The sequence below is a fragment of the Musca vetustissima genome, unplaced genomic scaffold (genome assembly GCF_032173495.1).
Source record: "Musca vetustissima isolate MV318-11 ecotype Yass unplaced genomic scaffold, APGP_CSIRO_Mvet_v1 utg39857, whole genome shotgun sequence".
Lineage (NCBI taxonomy): Eukaryota > Metazoa > Arthropoda > Insecta > Diptera > Muscidae > Musca > Musca vetustissima.
The window spans coordinates 143,405-156,975 of NW_026880846.1; the positions used below are offsets into that span (position 1 = coordinate 143,405).

A 13,571-nucleotide genomic window follows, 5' to 3' on the forward strand; every position below is an offset into this window, starting at 1 on the left:
TTATATAAAAAAGGGATACATTGTGGAGAAATCTGACTTCTTACCATAACGTTTATCTTCCAATTCATCTCTTAGCTCCCGCATATCTCTGGCCAATTCTAAGAGTAAGGCCCCCTTTGATTTTATGCCACCCTGGGGAGGTGTGCCTCTTAATCTTTCTCGTATAATAAACTGCATATGTCGTTCATGGTCACCAATTGGAGGCTGGGAAATCTGTAACCACGAAGATCATCATAAAAATAATACTCCTTGTTTTGAAATCTATCGAACTCACCTTATGCAAAATAAACGGCAACAGGACAATATAAAGTGGTGTCCGATGGGTAACAACAAATTCCAAAAAACTCCATAAATCTGGAGCAGCCTCATTTCGCCGACCCAAATCCCGCATAACTCTGACAATCCTTGGCCATTCCGTGGACAAACGACTCTCAAAGCAAATACAAACAATTCTCAGGGCCAAAAATGCTGCCTGATACAAAGAACCGGCAATTCTTGCCGGCCTTTTGGCATCCCGACTGCCAGTAAATGTTAAAGATCCCGTTCTCAAATCGCCTCCCACTCGATTGATTTGTGACACCGCCTGGCCAGTGCGGCCCGCTGGTGGACTCATGGCATTGAGCACGGCAGTTAACAGATAACTAACATCGGTCATTTTCAACTCGCCCACATCGGAAACCCCCCGTCCGGAACAGACTTTCAAGCACAGGGGCATTATCAAATGCATTAGATATCCTTCGGCCTTCTCCTGGGTGGCAAATTCTGCACTACCGCCACATATTTGCACAAGCGAAAAACAATCGACAGGACTTACCACCTGTAGGGCCACCAAACGTACTACTGTCGAGCAGAACAAGGCCGGTGGATTCTGAGACATAAGAGCTGCCCCGGCACTTGATACACCTTCCGGAGCCGAGGAACCGGGTTCATTAACAATGAGATTTTGTACGGTGCTTATTAAGGTTTTCATTTGTTGCCAATGCAGGACATATGGATGGCGTACAATGGTCTCGTGTATGCCCTTGAGTAGACCAGCGGCAGCCTCCCAATCGGTATTGCGTCGGATCGAAGGTTTCTTGGAGATTTTCAAAAATATCTTATCAATTCTCCTTAGGATTGTCACCAAAGCATTACGCAGTGTATCATTGGACCATTCTGCCCGTGGCAGTACAGCTTGCATATAACGTTGCAACCCGCGACAGGCCATCGATTCGGGATCATAGGGTGATACCTTGAGCAATGAATGAGCAATGTCGGCTAAACGTATATGGCACTTGGCGTCCAACACTTCACTGGATTTATTATCATCCTTGGGCATTTTCTTGGAGAGTTCCTGCAGGCGTGTTGTGGCCTTACTAAGGAAATCACCCACCACTGAGAGCAGGACATCCCTGGGTCGCCGATATTCGGTTCTTATCATTTCCGAATCTTCTCCAGAATCGATTATGTTTTTGGTTCGAGGATCATTAATGTATTTCGAATGTGATTCTTCTTCAAAATCAAGGCCTGGCGAGCAGGGTGGACCTCGGCTGCAGTTACGTTGTGAAGAGCCTTTGTGTTCAGGGCTATTACGATATGGGCCATTATAGCTCTTGGCCAATCCTTCACAGTTATGGACCATGGTTCGAATGGCCACTGCCAATTGTAGAATGATGTCACGTTCGGATTTTCCCTGCAGCGGAATATAACTGGGCGATTGGATTTGTTGCAGATAACAGGGTAAAATGGCTTCCAGAATTATCTGTAGAGAAGAAATTATGGGATAATAAAAGCAGATTTAACGTAATTTGCTGGAAATACTTACCAACATCTGATATCCCCGGGTGCTTTCTGCAGAATAGGAAACCACCATTACACACAATGTAATACAATCCAACACGGTAACATCACCATCTTCATCGTGATAACAAAAATCAATGGCTTTCAAAGGTTTAGGTTCCTTAACCAATTCGGCAATATTCAAGGGATCTGGGGAGGGATCCTCCAAACTTAATAATAGGTTAAACAAACAACTGGATTGAACCTATAAAATAAAAAACTCATTCTATTATTCTGTTAGGATTTAGATGAGCCCATTCTTACCTTATGAGCATCCCCGTAGGAACCATCCTCGTCAGTATCCAAAATAGCCGACACAGAACCAAACATTTGCAATATGAATGGTTTACGATTCAGCAAATAAAACTGTTTGACAGCATATTCAATCGTTGTGGTAATAAGTTTATTTGTCTGATGCAGCGAATAGATCTGCAGCAATGTCGGCATTATCATAAAATAACCATTTGTCGAAAAGATGTTCTTGAAATTAAAGGCCGCATTGATATACGTTGCCATAACATAACGCATAATACACGAATCCTCAGCATGTAGGAATGCTGCGCCCGACAGCACATTCAAAAATAATTGAATATCCGCTGAATAGGCAAAATTACCAGCCATAGCCTCAAACATACGAGCAATCAGTCGTACCCACATAAACTTATGAAGGACATCTAAACCCAGCAGCACTTTGCCATATTCACCACTTTGATGTAAATCCAAATCAACTTCGAGAGCTTTACGTGGGAAGGAGGGCAACTTCATAAGTTCTTCGTGTAGGAAGACGACCCGCTGAACGACCATATCGACATTTTTCAAAATTGCCCAGGTTAAATGGACTTTACCAATTTCTACAAATTTCTTGGTCAGTTCTTGTTTTTGCAGTGCCAAAAATGATTCATCGGGTTTCAGTAAGACTAGACGAACTTCTGGATATTGGGAGCGCTTGAAGAAGTATAAATCACGTATATACCAATTTGGATTGAGTATTTTATCTGGAAAAGGTGAGAGTGAGAGAAAATTTGAAATATTATTACCATATAAAGAAATTATATAGGGAAATTGTAGCCTACAGTTTTGGATGGTTATAACGTTGTTAAAAAGAATCGCACTGGAAGTGGTGGAGTGGCCCTACTTAATACAGACATATCATCCTTAAACTAGACTCATGTCATCTATATATGAAATTTATAGATGTAGCAGTTATGTGTGTATAAATAGATAAAAATAACTAGGGAACTTGAATTCTTGTTACAGCATGTTGTCGAGTACAGACCTATCCAGCTTGAACTAGGTTATAATGACCCATACATACATCGAATGTGTAGGGGTAGCTGTCAAATGTGGAACTACCGAGTTAGACGTGCTACATCTTTATATACCACCAATGAACAGCTGTATTCCGCATTATTTACCGGATATCAGTCCGCGTTTAGACTTTAATAACCACCTAGGGTATTTCAATGTCCACCATGAGTGGCATTCCGTCTTAGATAAAGACCAGAAGGGTACAGCGCTGGCTGAGCAAATTTATATCTCAACATTTTGGTCCCATGGGGATAAGAGGAGATTACACCGGTTCGCCAGACATCGCCATAGTGGCATCGGGTCTGATAAATGACGTAACCTGTCAATTAATCGCCTCCGTCAATAGATCATTCGACTTTATTACCTCTGAACGCCGAAAGCTGATTGGCCTGGCCAGAGAGCTGTACAATATCTCAGATCCTCGGGTAACTGAGAGATGTTTCCGTAGAATCATCACTACTGCTGCCGCTCACTTCAGTAGAGACGACTGTACTGGCCAATGAACGTGATGAGCCCCGTTGTGCGATCCCTGAACATACCCTTGATGCCAACCTCTAGTATGTGAGTACAAAAAGAAAAATTTGGTCGAATAACCGAACTTTCCAGTAGAGGCGACGGTACTGGCCAATGAACGTGATGAGCTCCGTCGTACGACTCCTGAACTTATCTTTGAAGCCTAGTATGCGAGCTCAAAAGGAAAATGTGGCAAAACCATCTAAACTAATGCAACATTGTCATCGGGACAAGTAAATTGTGGGCAACGGTTAAGTCTCTTTCGAATTCTGGAAGAAGGGATCACAGAATGCTGCCACATTTAATAACGTAACTTTGGTAGACCCGAAAGGGTGCGGGTGTTATTTATACTGGCAGTTCATTGAGCACCCGCGAGTGAAAGGGCGAAAAGGAGTGTACTACGTACTATGCATAAGGGCACTGCGAGTCGATGAGGTACGACCACAATTTACAATGAAGGACGTTCGAGAGCCGAGTCATCCAAAGTGTTGGAATCCAGACGGAACATCCATGGTATTGCTTAAGCAGCTGGATCAACCCGGAGTTAAGTATTTAAGATCAACCCTCAACTTATCGTTAACCACACACATACATAATTCATGAAGTCTTTGAAAATGGGCAGGCGAGGATGCCAGCAAAGTTTAATCATACTTTCGCGGCATTGATACTCCCTGGCATTCGTGAATGCTTCTCAGTTGCTGATCATCAACACGGATTCCGGAAGCAGCACCACAACAACTTTCCACGCCATTTCCACACATGCAACAGGCGCTGGACCTATTAAAGGCATTTGATATCGTCAGTCACGGACGTCGAACGAACAACCCTTCAGCTATGTTTGACACGTTGGATATCGTAAATTATTTGGTTGGGCGCCAGTCGTACGTGAAATTCAAAAATAGGAACAGAGAGTTCTCCAAGGAGGGGAGATATCTCCGGAACTAACATCAACCTTTCTCCAAACCTACCGCATTTATTTACGATCATGCTGATGATTGTACGATCATGGCGTTAAGACAGAAAATTGATGACATTTACGAGAGGCTGAACGGCTATCTAGGATATAGCTAAGCCAGGAATATGGAAGTATCCGCCACTAAGTAAACGGTCACACTGTTTACCACATGGACAGCGAATATGCGGGTATCTTTGAATGTGCAGGTCGACGGGTTCACAATTCCGACCACCAATTACTTTAAGCTTCTAGGGGTCACATTTGATAGCCTTTATAAGTCGTACGCACATGCCATAGCAATTTGCGAAAACATCAGAAGCAGGAACAATATTCTCAAGTCGATAGTCGGTCTGGAGCCGGAACAAGATTCTCAAGTCGATAGTCGGCAGCACTTGGGAAGCTGACAAAGAAACCTTCTTAAAATATACACAGCATTAGGCCGGTCTGTGATAAACTATGCGGCTCCAGTGGAGTTAGTGGAGAGTTAATGGAGAAGTCTGCAATCCTGCCAGAATGCCGCTCTGAGGACTGCAGAAGGTTGTCTCCTCATGACTCCAATAAACCAACGACATGAGGTGACGAAGATCCATCATGTGAGTTAACACAACCAGATGTTGTCGATCCAATATCTACATGTTACCTATACCATGCAGATATTGGATCAACAACCCACCACTTACACATCTCAGGGAGGATCTTCATGCTCTGGAGAGGGAGGTCTAAAGGTACGAAAGGGAACCTATCACGCAGGATTCAATTGTAATCAGACGGGTGCAGTTAGAATGGTCTTGGCAGAACTACGATCTGGATGGTGTAGTCACCTCAATTCATACTGGGCAGGAATTGATGGTACGGTGCCTTGCCACTTGTCTAACCCCATCAACCAGTGAAAAAACCTTAAGTTCGGTCGGGCCGAACTCACACTATACAAGACGCTGATACTACCCGTGCTGTTATATGGATCTGAAGCATTGGAATGGAGAAGGAAACGTGGTGCAGATATCGATAGTGGGTTGAGGATCTCGAAGGAACATTTTGCAAAGCTTCTGGTATCAAATAGTGACGGTGAAGAAAATACCCCAGAACCAATAACCATGATGAGGTCAGAATAGCAGAATAATAAAACAGCTGGTGCAGATGGCTTACCAGCCGAACTATTCAAGACCGGTGGTCAGATGCTGATCAGGAGCATGCACCAGCTGATTAGTACACTTTGGCTACAGGAATGCATGCTCAATAATTGGAACCTCAGGATGGTATAAACGCGCAAAACGTCCAGTAGGCTCGGACCTTTCTAACTTGAAAACTAAAGCTTTAGGTAGAGATTTCAGCTACCTCAGTACAGCCATAAATAAAAGAAATGACGTCTATTTTAGGTGGCTATGGCAATGTTGTGCAAATGGATGAGGATGCCCCAGCTCAAAAGGTATATAAACGTAAGCCTACTGTTAGTTCAAGATTGAGGGGAAGGTTACGAGAAGGAGTCTGCCAAAGTGGGTCTGGTAGTAAATGGCGAGGAGGGTATCAACGCGCAAGACGTCCAGTAGACTCGGACCAATTATGGAACTTGAAAACTACAGCTTTGAGGTAGTCAGGGATTTCATCTACACCGGTACAGCTATAAATAAAACAAATTACATCAGTTTGGAGATTCAGATTATATATGGGTCAGAAGCAGATGAGGCAGCTCTTGAAGTGTTTGACCGACAAATTCTTTGAAAGATCTACGGAGCGATCTGCGAAGACGCTGAATATCGAAGGAATACCATCTATACACGGACATTGACGTACCGAGCTGCAGCGACTACGGTGGCTAGGCCAGGCTAGGTTTCGAGCCAGCTAAGTAAGTAGGTCCACGTTTTAGTTTATTCTCCATCTAGCTGTATTTTTATACCCTTCACCACACTGTGGTACAGGGTATTATGTCTTTGTGCATATGTTTGTAACAGGAAAAAGGAAACGAGATAGACACATGGTTCCTTTCGGGAATATGCATAGTGTCACTTTCTAAGTCGATTTATGCATGTCCGTCCGTCCGTCCGTCTGTCCATGTATTTTTGTGAGCAAAGTACAGGTCGCATTTATGATCCGAATTGGATGAAATTTGGCACAACTCATTTGTTTGGCCCTAGGACGAACCCTATTGAAATTGGGAAAAATCGGTTCAGATTTAGATATAGCTCCCATATATATATTTAACCGATTTAATGTAAACGGTCCCTATATATCTTTCGATTTGCACGAAATTTGGTACAGCCTAATCATTTAGGACTAGAGTGATGTCTGCCAAGTTTCAAGAATATCGGTCCAGATTTAGATATAGCTCCCATATATAGTTTCGCCCGATTTCATGTAAATGGTGCACCAAAATCCCTTATATATCTTTCGATTTGCACGAAATTCGGCATAACGTACTGACTTGAGCCTAGATTGATGTCTGCCAAGTTTCGAGAAAATCGGTCCAGATTTAGATATAGGTCCCATATATAGTTTCGTCCGATTTTATGTAAATGGTGCACCAAAGTCCCTATATATCCATAGATTTGCAGTAAATTTGGCATAACGTACTGAATTGAGCCTAGAGTGATGTCTGCCAAGTTTCCAGAAAATCGGTCCTGATTTAGATATAGCTCCCATATATAGTTTCGTCCGATTTTATGTAAATGGTGCACCAACGTCCCTATACATCCTTCGATTTTCAGGAAATTTGGCATTACGTACTGAATTCAGCCTAGAGTGATGTCTGCCAAGTTTTGAGAAAATCGGTCCTGATTAGATAAAGCTCCCATATATAGTTTCGTTCGATTTTATGTAAATGGTGCACCAAAGTCCCTATATATCCTTCGATTTGCAGGAAATTTGGCATAACGTACTGAATTCAGCCTAGAGTGATGTCTGCCAAGTTTTGAGAAAATCGGTCCTGATTTAGATAAAGCTCCCATATATAGTTTCGTCCGATTTCATGTAAATGGTGCACCAAAGTCCCTATATATCCTTCGATTTGCACGAAATTTGGCATAACATACTGAATTGAGCCTAGAGTGATGTCTGCCTTGTTTCGTGAAAATCGGCCTATATTTAGATATAGCTCCCTTTTATTATAGATTGATTTTAAGTAATTGACGCACCAAGGAACCAATAGGAACAAAACGTTCTGAAATTAGTATAACCTAACCTGTGACAAGTTTGTTTGAAATCGCTTAATATTTGTATAAAGCTCACATATATATTTTCGTCCGATTTCAAGTAAATTGGGCATCAAACTGCTCATGTTAGTCAGATTGACATCAAATTATGCACAACTTACAAAATTGAGCATAGAATTGCGTAGTTGCGTTTTCTAGAAGTACAGATATAGCCCAACGGATGACCTATTTATATTTGTTTGAAGTCGATTTACATACTTTTGTCCCATTGTAACAAACGAATGACATGTTTATGGATAGATCTAGGTAGACTCAATTCCTGATTCAATAGTCCTGTTTAATATACCCATAGTGGTAAAGGGTATCATATAGTCGGCCCCGTCCGACCTTACTACTTTCCTTACTGGTTAATATTGGGAATTTAGCATTTTATTTTTATACCAAATGTCTTGGTATATGCCCTATATTAGATTAACCGTAATATACGGTATTTCGAGGATTTCAAACATCTTTTTCAATCGCCACCCATCATTTTCGATATATTCTAGAAAGTCCGGATCGAGGTTAGTTATTTTGAATGGCCACCTCATGGTGGAGGATGTAAAAAGTTCGACCCGGTCGAACTTACCTACGTTTTTAGATGTTTTTGAAGGTTTTAGCCATAGTTTGCAATCCGATGGTTCTACAACTTGGCATTCTAGGTCCATAGAGGGTAAATAATATTTCCGAAATAATACTTACTACTCTTATAGTCCACTAAACAATAATTGTTCAAATTCTTTTCATCCACTGTATAATAGTCCAAAGCTTCTTTTAGCAATTGACAGAAGAGTGTATCCTCCTGCACGGGGAACTGGGAGGGTATATTGCAATCATCATCCGTTGGGCCGTGGACAACGATTTTCTTAGCAGCCGGTACATTGGCAGTTAAGAGAATCGATGCATCACATTGTTCCTTACGGAGAATCTGTTTCAAATCCTTGAACATAATGCCGTGGACACTGTGGACAACCATCCATAAAATGGATAAAGCCGAACCAACAAGCTGGAAGAAAGGAACAACTTCTAAATTATCTTTACATTAATTATGGTTCTCTGGGAAACCTACCTCTTGTTTGAGATCATTGGATGACCTAACATAGAACATAATGTAACCAATAATGGAGTTATATAAAGCAAATGCAGCCTGCTGAGGAAGACGTGGTACAAAACGTATCAGGTGTCTCAGTAGTTTAAACATTTGATCCTGACGATCACGTGTTAGACGCTCAAATACATAACGCAAAAAGAGCGCCGATTCTTCAACCAAGCATACCCATATAACCTGATAGGCTACTTCATAGACGGCATTACCATCGGAACCAATTGCAGCATCATCTAAGCAGCCAACAATTTGCATTACAGACGAACAGAGAACCGATGGAAACAGCGAATGGGAATGATGTAAATGTGAAGACATTCGGGTGCCATCGATTTCCTCTTCACCTTCGTGATCTTCATGTTCCATACCCGGTTCATGGGATGCTTGTTGGCTAACGGGTATGGTGGTAATTAAAAAGCTGTGGCGTTCGGCCCGTTGTTTATCACGCTGCTGACGCAAGGCGTTGCGTATGGCTTCGGTTTGTTGCATTTTGCGACTTTTCGTGGCGGTCACTGGAGAGGAGGTAAGTTAAGGAAATTATTGAAGAAGCCTGTATGTGTAAATATATCATTTCTACCTTTATATCCCACATGTCTATCCTGATTCAGAGTCACATCCATATCTTTGGTTTGTTGTACCGGCATCCATGGAGGATCCACCACCGGTAAACTTTCAATACCAATTTTCGGTGAAGGTAATGTAAACTCGATGCCACCGGGAGGTACCTTAAAGGTAACATCATGGGCATTTTCCTCCATGCGAGGCCACACATGGAAACGATTCTTCCACAAAATTAAATATCTGAAAATAATTAATAACAGATCAAAATCACATAACCTCTCTCTCCCATTCTACCCACCTCTGTATGGCACCAATTCTTATATCCGGATCCTTGTTCTTCAGCGCCCTCTGCATAATGTCAAAGGCATAGTTTTGAGCCTTAACCGAACCCATTAGGAAAACTGCAGCACTTGCCGATGCGGTATCTTGATTTGTCTCCAGCAGCAGTTCCCATGCTGCAGGCATTGCTTCAATTACCATTTCTTCGGTTAAGACAACTGCACCTTTGAGCATCGTGGCAAAGGGATAATGGAACAGACTTCGTATATGGAAGCGTATAAATTTCAATATCGGTGGTTCTTCTTGTTCTTTTTTCTCGCGTTCTTGCCGGAAAGCTTTAGCTAGCTTTTCAGCCATTTCTAAATCAGGATCATCACTAATACGATCTTTACGCGATAGACTATCTTTACGTTTCGACGGTGAGGTTTGTGTTGAACTTTGTTCGGATACTTTACGTGCTGATCGGGGACGTTGCGGCTGGTGTACTTTTGATGATGAAATAACGGTGGGTTCCAAGTTGGGATGATCCGAATCGAATGTAAAACCAAATTCTTCACCATAAACCTGTAAAAAAAAATTGAAAAAAGGATAGTGGCATTTTAGCGTATTTTAAAATATATTTTTAGCGGATTAATTGGGGTAAAATTATATACTTTATGCCAACATTTCCAGAACATATTAAATGGACAACAGTTCCATTTAATATGTTCTGGACACTTTCCTTTCCTAAAGAAAATACGTCGAAACCTTTACATTAAGTTATGTCAAAACGTGGAGAAGGTATGTCCATGTCCTGCCAAGAAGAGTGTTTCTATATTACTCTGAGAAAACGAAATTTATAGACCCATAAATTGGAAAATTCCAAGTTACCCAAAATTTCGGCCATGCCAAAAAAATAGACCTATATTGAAAATTTTCTGCGAAGAATTGTTTTCTACAGAATGCTAAATTACAGCCATTGTGGTTCGAGATTGCACCCAGCATCATCAAAATACCTAAAATGGCAGGATATACATATAGAAGTTTGATCAAAACATGGACCTATATTTCAAAATATATATTTTTATAAGGTTAGAACTAAGTAAAAATCAGGTGAATTTGTTTCAGTTAAACCCAGCTATCAGTTGGCGTTGGAATGATACTGATAGCGATTGTAGGATGGGAACATCGAAAGGGACTCGACCCTTGAGGAAGTCTGGTTTCAAAGAAAAAATATATCCCAACACATTCAAACAATCATGTTTTTTGATGAGCTTTTGACCTCCAGTTTGAGGTGCAAAATGTTGAGTGATCCAGTAAAAAATGCTGTGCATGTGTTGGGCATCGAGTCTATTTAGAATTTGAAGCAGTTGCACATTCCTGATATTAGCAGAGTTAAGATTACTCGTATTGGTCTGGGTATTGTTCTATTGTCTGGGCGACTGAATCTATATGAATACTATTCAGGCCTTACTGATCCTCTACATCTAATTTTTAGATACTTTTTCATGGGACTGACCGAATGAAGTATATTACAAGCCAGGAGAGAGGACAATGAAGACTGGCGCAGATCATGTAGGGAAGATAAACAATTTGTAAAAGGTCATTTTTTAAAGGTATCTAGACCATTGCCTCTAGTCTTTTGGGCCCTCAAAAAACCAACAGTTCTTCTTCATAAGACTGGGGTGTAATTGAGATCTTTAATATTGTTGATAGGGTCCATCAGTCACAGAAATCTGCCACTGGACGTGCTAAAGAAAATTTATTTGATGGTTGAAATAAATGGACTTTCGGTCCATCAACAAAAAATCTCCTTGAAAAGGGCTGCCTTTGGAGAGAAGACAAATGTCGAACACTGATAAATTAGAATTTGATTCGCAGATAACTGCACCATATGACCTTTTAGAGCCACATAGTCCAATATGCCTGATGGTGGGTAGGTTTTATGTCTGTCTGTATGTAAGGGCTATATCGAAATATGAATCTTAATAGAAAACATTCTGCCAGAGACCTCGAAGGATGTACCGAAAATGGCGAAGATTGTTCTTATTCTTCGAAAACACGAAAATATAGAAAACATGAACATGTCAAAACATGGACTTATACTGAATTTTTTTGTCTGTAACTTCTGAGTACTTTCATAGGCTAATAATGACCCATTGGTCGGAAAATGTTGACAATTTCCTGTCGGAGATATTTCATCGTCGGAGACCTGCTAATTTGAGACAATTAAAATCACTTCGGAGTGAGCGGTAGTATAGTTGGAATTGGCCGACCATATAATACCCTACACAAATTTCACGAAAATCTAACTTTCTGTGGTACTACATTCTGAGCTTGTACAATATTTCGCAATATTTGCACCCTCTTAAGGTCATCAAATATTACCAATATTCTGTACAGCTCTTCCAATTACTTGTCCAGATTCCCTTCACCGTTGGTTGTTGTGATGTTCGGCTTTCAATTGTGGCCTATAGATCGGATCGAAAAAACACAAACAATTAAGATTTCGGTCCACTTCATCCCAATATTATTATCTGATCATCACCGAAAATTATAGGCGTTGTCCTTGCCCATACATGGAAAATGGAAAATTTCAAAGCGATCAGCTCTATATTTCCGTCCTCTTGTGTGGTAATGAGTTACTAAATAATATATGAATATGTAAGAACCTGTAAATATTTAAGTGTATCTTCCACATCCGAGTGCATACGACAATAAAATTGGTATCAACTTAAAGCTCAACCACTCCTCTTGGATATATTATCAACTTCTCGGGTCTATGTCCTTCAGGTGTACGATTTCCGCAATGTTTGGACCATAATTGCTGCCTCTGGAGCGACCAGAAAAACCAACAAAAATTAAAAATTTGGTGCATTTCAACCCCTAAATATTAACCGATTTTACTAAAAACAATAGGGATCTTCATTGGACAGAACCCATTCTACATGCAATTTCGTGAAGATTGATCCATAACTGTGGTCTGTATCGAGTTTACAAATTATAATGGACTGACAGACAGACGGACGGACACACATGTCTAGATGAGTCTAGGACCAATATTTCGAGGCGTTAAAAACTCTTGGGGCTGCACAAAGCTATAATACCCTGACAACATAGTTGTGTAGGGTATAAAAATTAGCTAGGACCTGTAAAATAGCTAAAAGGAAGCGGGACCGATATATGGGTGCTATGTCGAGACATTGGATTTTCAACCAGAATGCTTTTTATCCTCTAAAAACCGAGACGCACAATTCACGCTACTTTTGATCGATAATGAGCATATCACCATCAAAATACCTAATATACTTCGGACCATAACAAGTAAAAACGTCGTTAACTTTTATACCATCCACCATGAGGTGGATATTCAAAATATTTAAAATCGATCAAGGCTTTAAAGAGAAAACGAAATAACCACCTCTCTATCATTCAGGTTGGGCCAGGATCCGGCATATATCACTCATCGGGTTGGCAGTTGAAAAATATGTGCGAAATCCACAAAATACTGAAAAGTGAGATTATACCAAAATTGAGAATCCAAAATATAAAATTACATTAATTTTTGATTGAATCACATGTCCTATGTACCCAAAATACAGAAATTCGGGTGGTATCGTTATAGCTAAATTACAGCCAATTCGGCTGAAAACATACCCAATATCCCTAAAATACTGAATAAAAAGTGGAACAATATTTATAATTTTTAATAGGAACATTGGGCTGAAAAATGTCCCCAAAAGCATCAAAATACCGAATGGTGCGGGGTATCGTTACATGGTTGCTACCACAAAATGTAGATCAATGTTAATTTTTATGATTTTTAGTAGGAACTTTGAAAGCTTCATAATACCGTGTAATGGGGTACCGT

General features: G+C 40.7%; 1 protein-coding gene across 1 annotated transcript in view; it reads right to left on the minus strand.

Annotated features, from left to right (window-relative positions):
• The window catches only part of LOC133326725 (protein unc-80 homolog), a 52,416-nt gene that overhangs the window by 1,023 nt on the left and 37,822 nt on the right, over positions 1-13,571 (minus strand). Inside the window, exons 23-30 of the mRNA XM_061535340.1 lie at positions 9,741-10,285; positions 9,459-9,682; positions 8,849-9,393; positions 8,482-8,785; positions 2,083-2,813; positions 1,805-2,023; positions 275-1,741; positions 45-213 (exon numbers count right to left, since the gene is read on the minus strand). Coding sequence (XP_061391324.1) covers positions 45-213; positions 275-1,741; positions 1,805-2,023; positions 2,083-2,813; positions 8,482-8,785; positions 8,849-9,393; positions 9,459-9,682; positions 9,741-10,285 — 4,204 coding nt within the window. The remainder of the gene's footprint in view (positions 1-44; positions 214-274; positions 1,742-1,804; positions 2,024-2,082; positions 2,814-8,481; positions 8,786-8,848; positions 9,394-9,458; positions 9,683-9,740; positions 10,286-13,571) is intronic.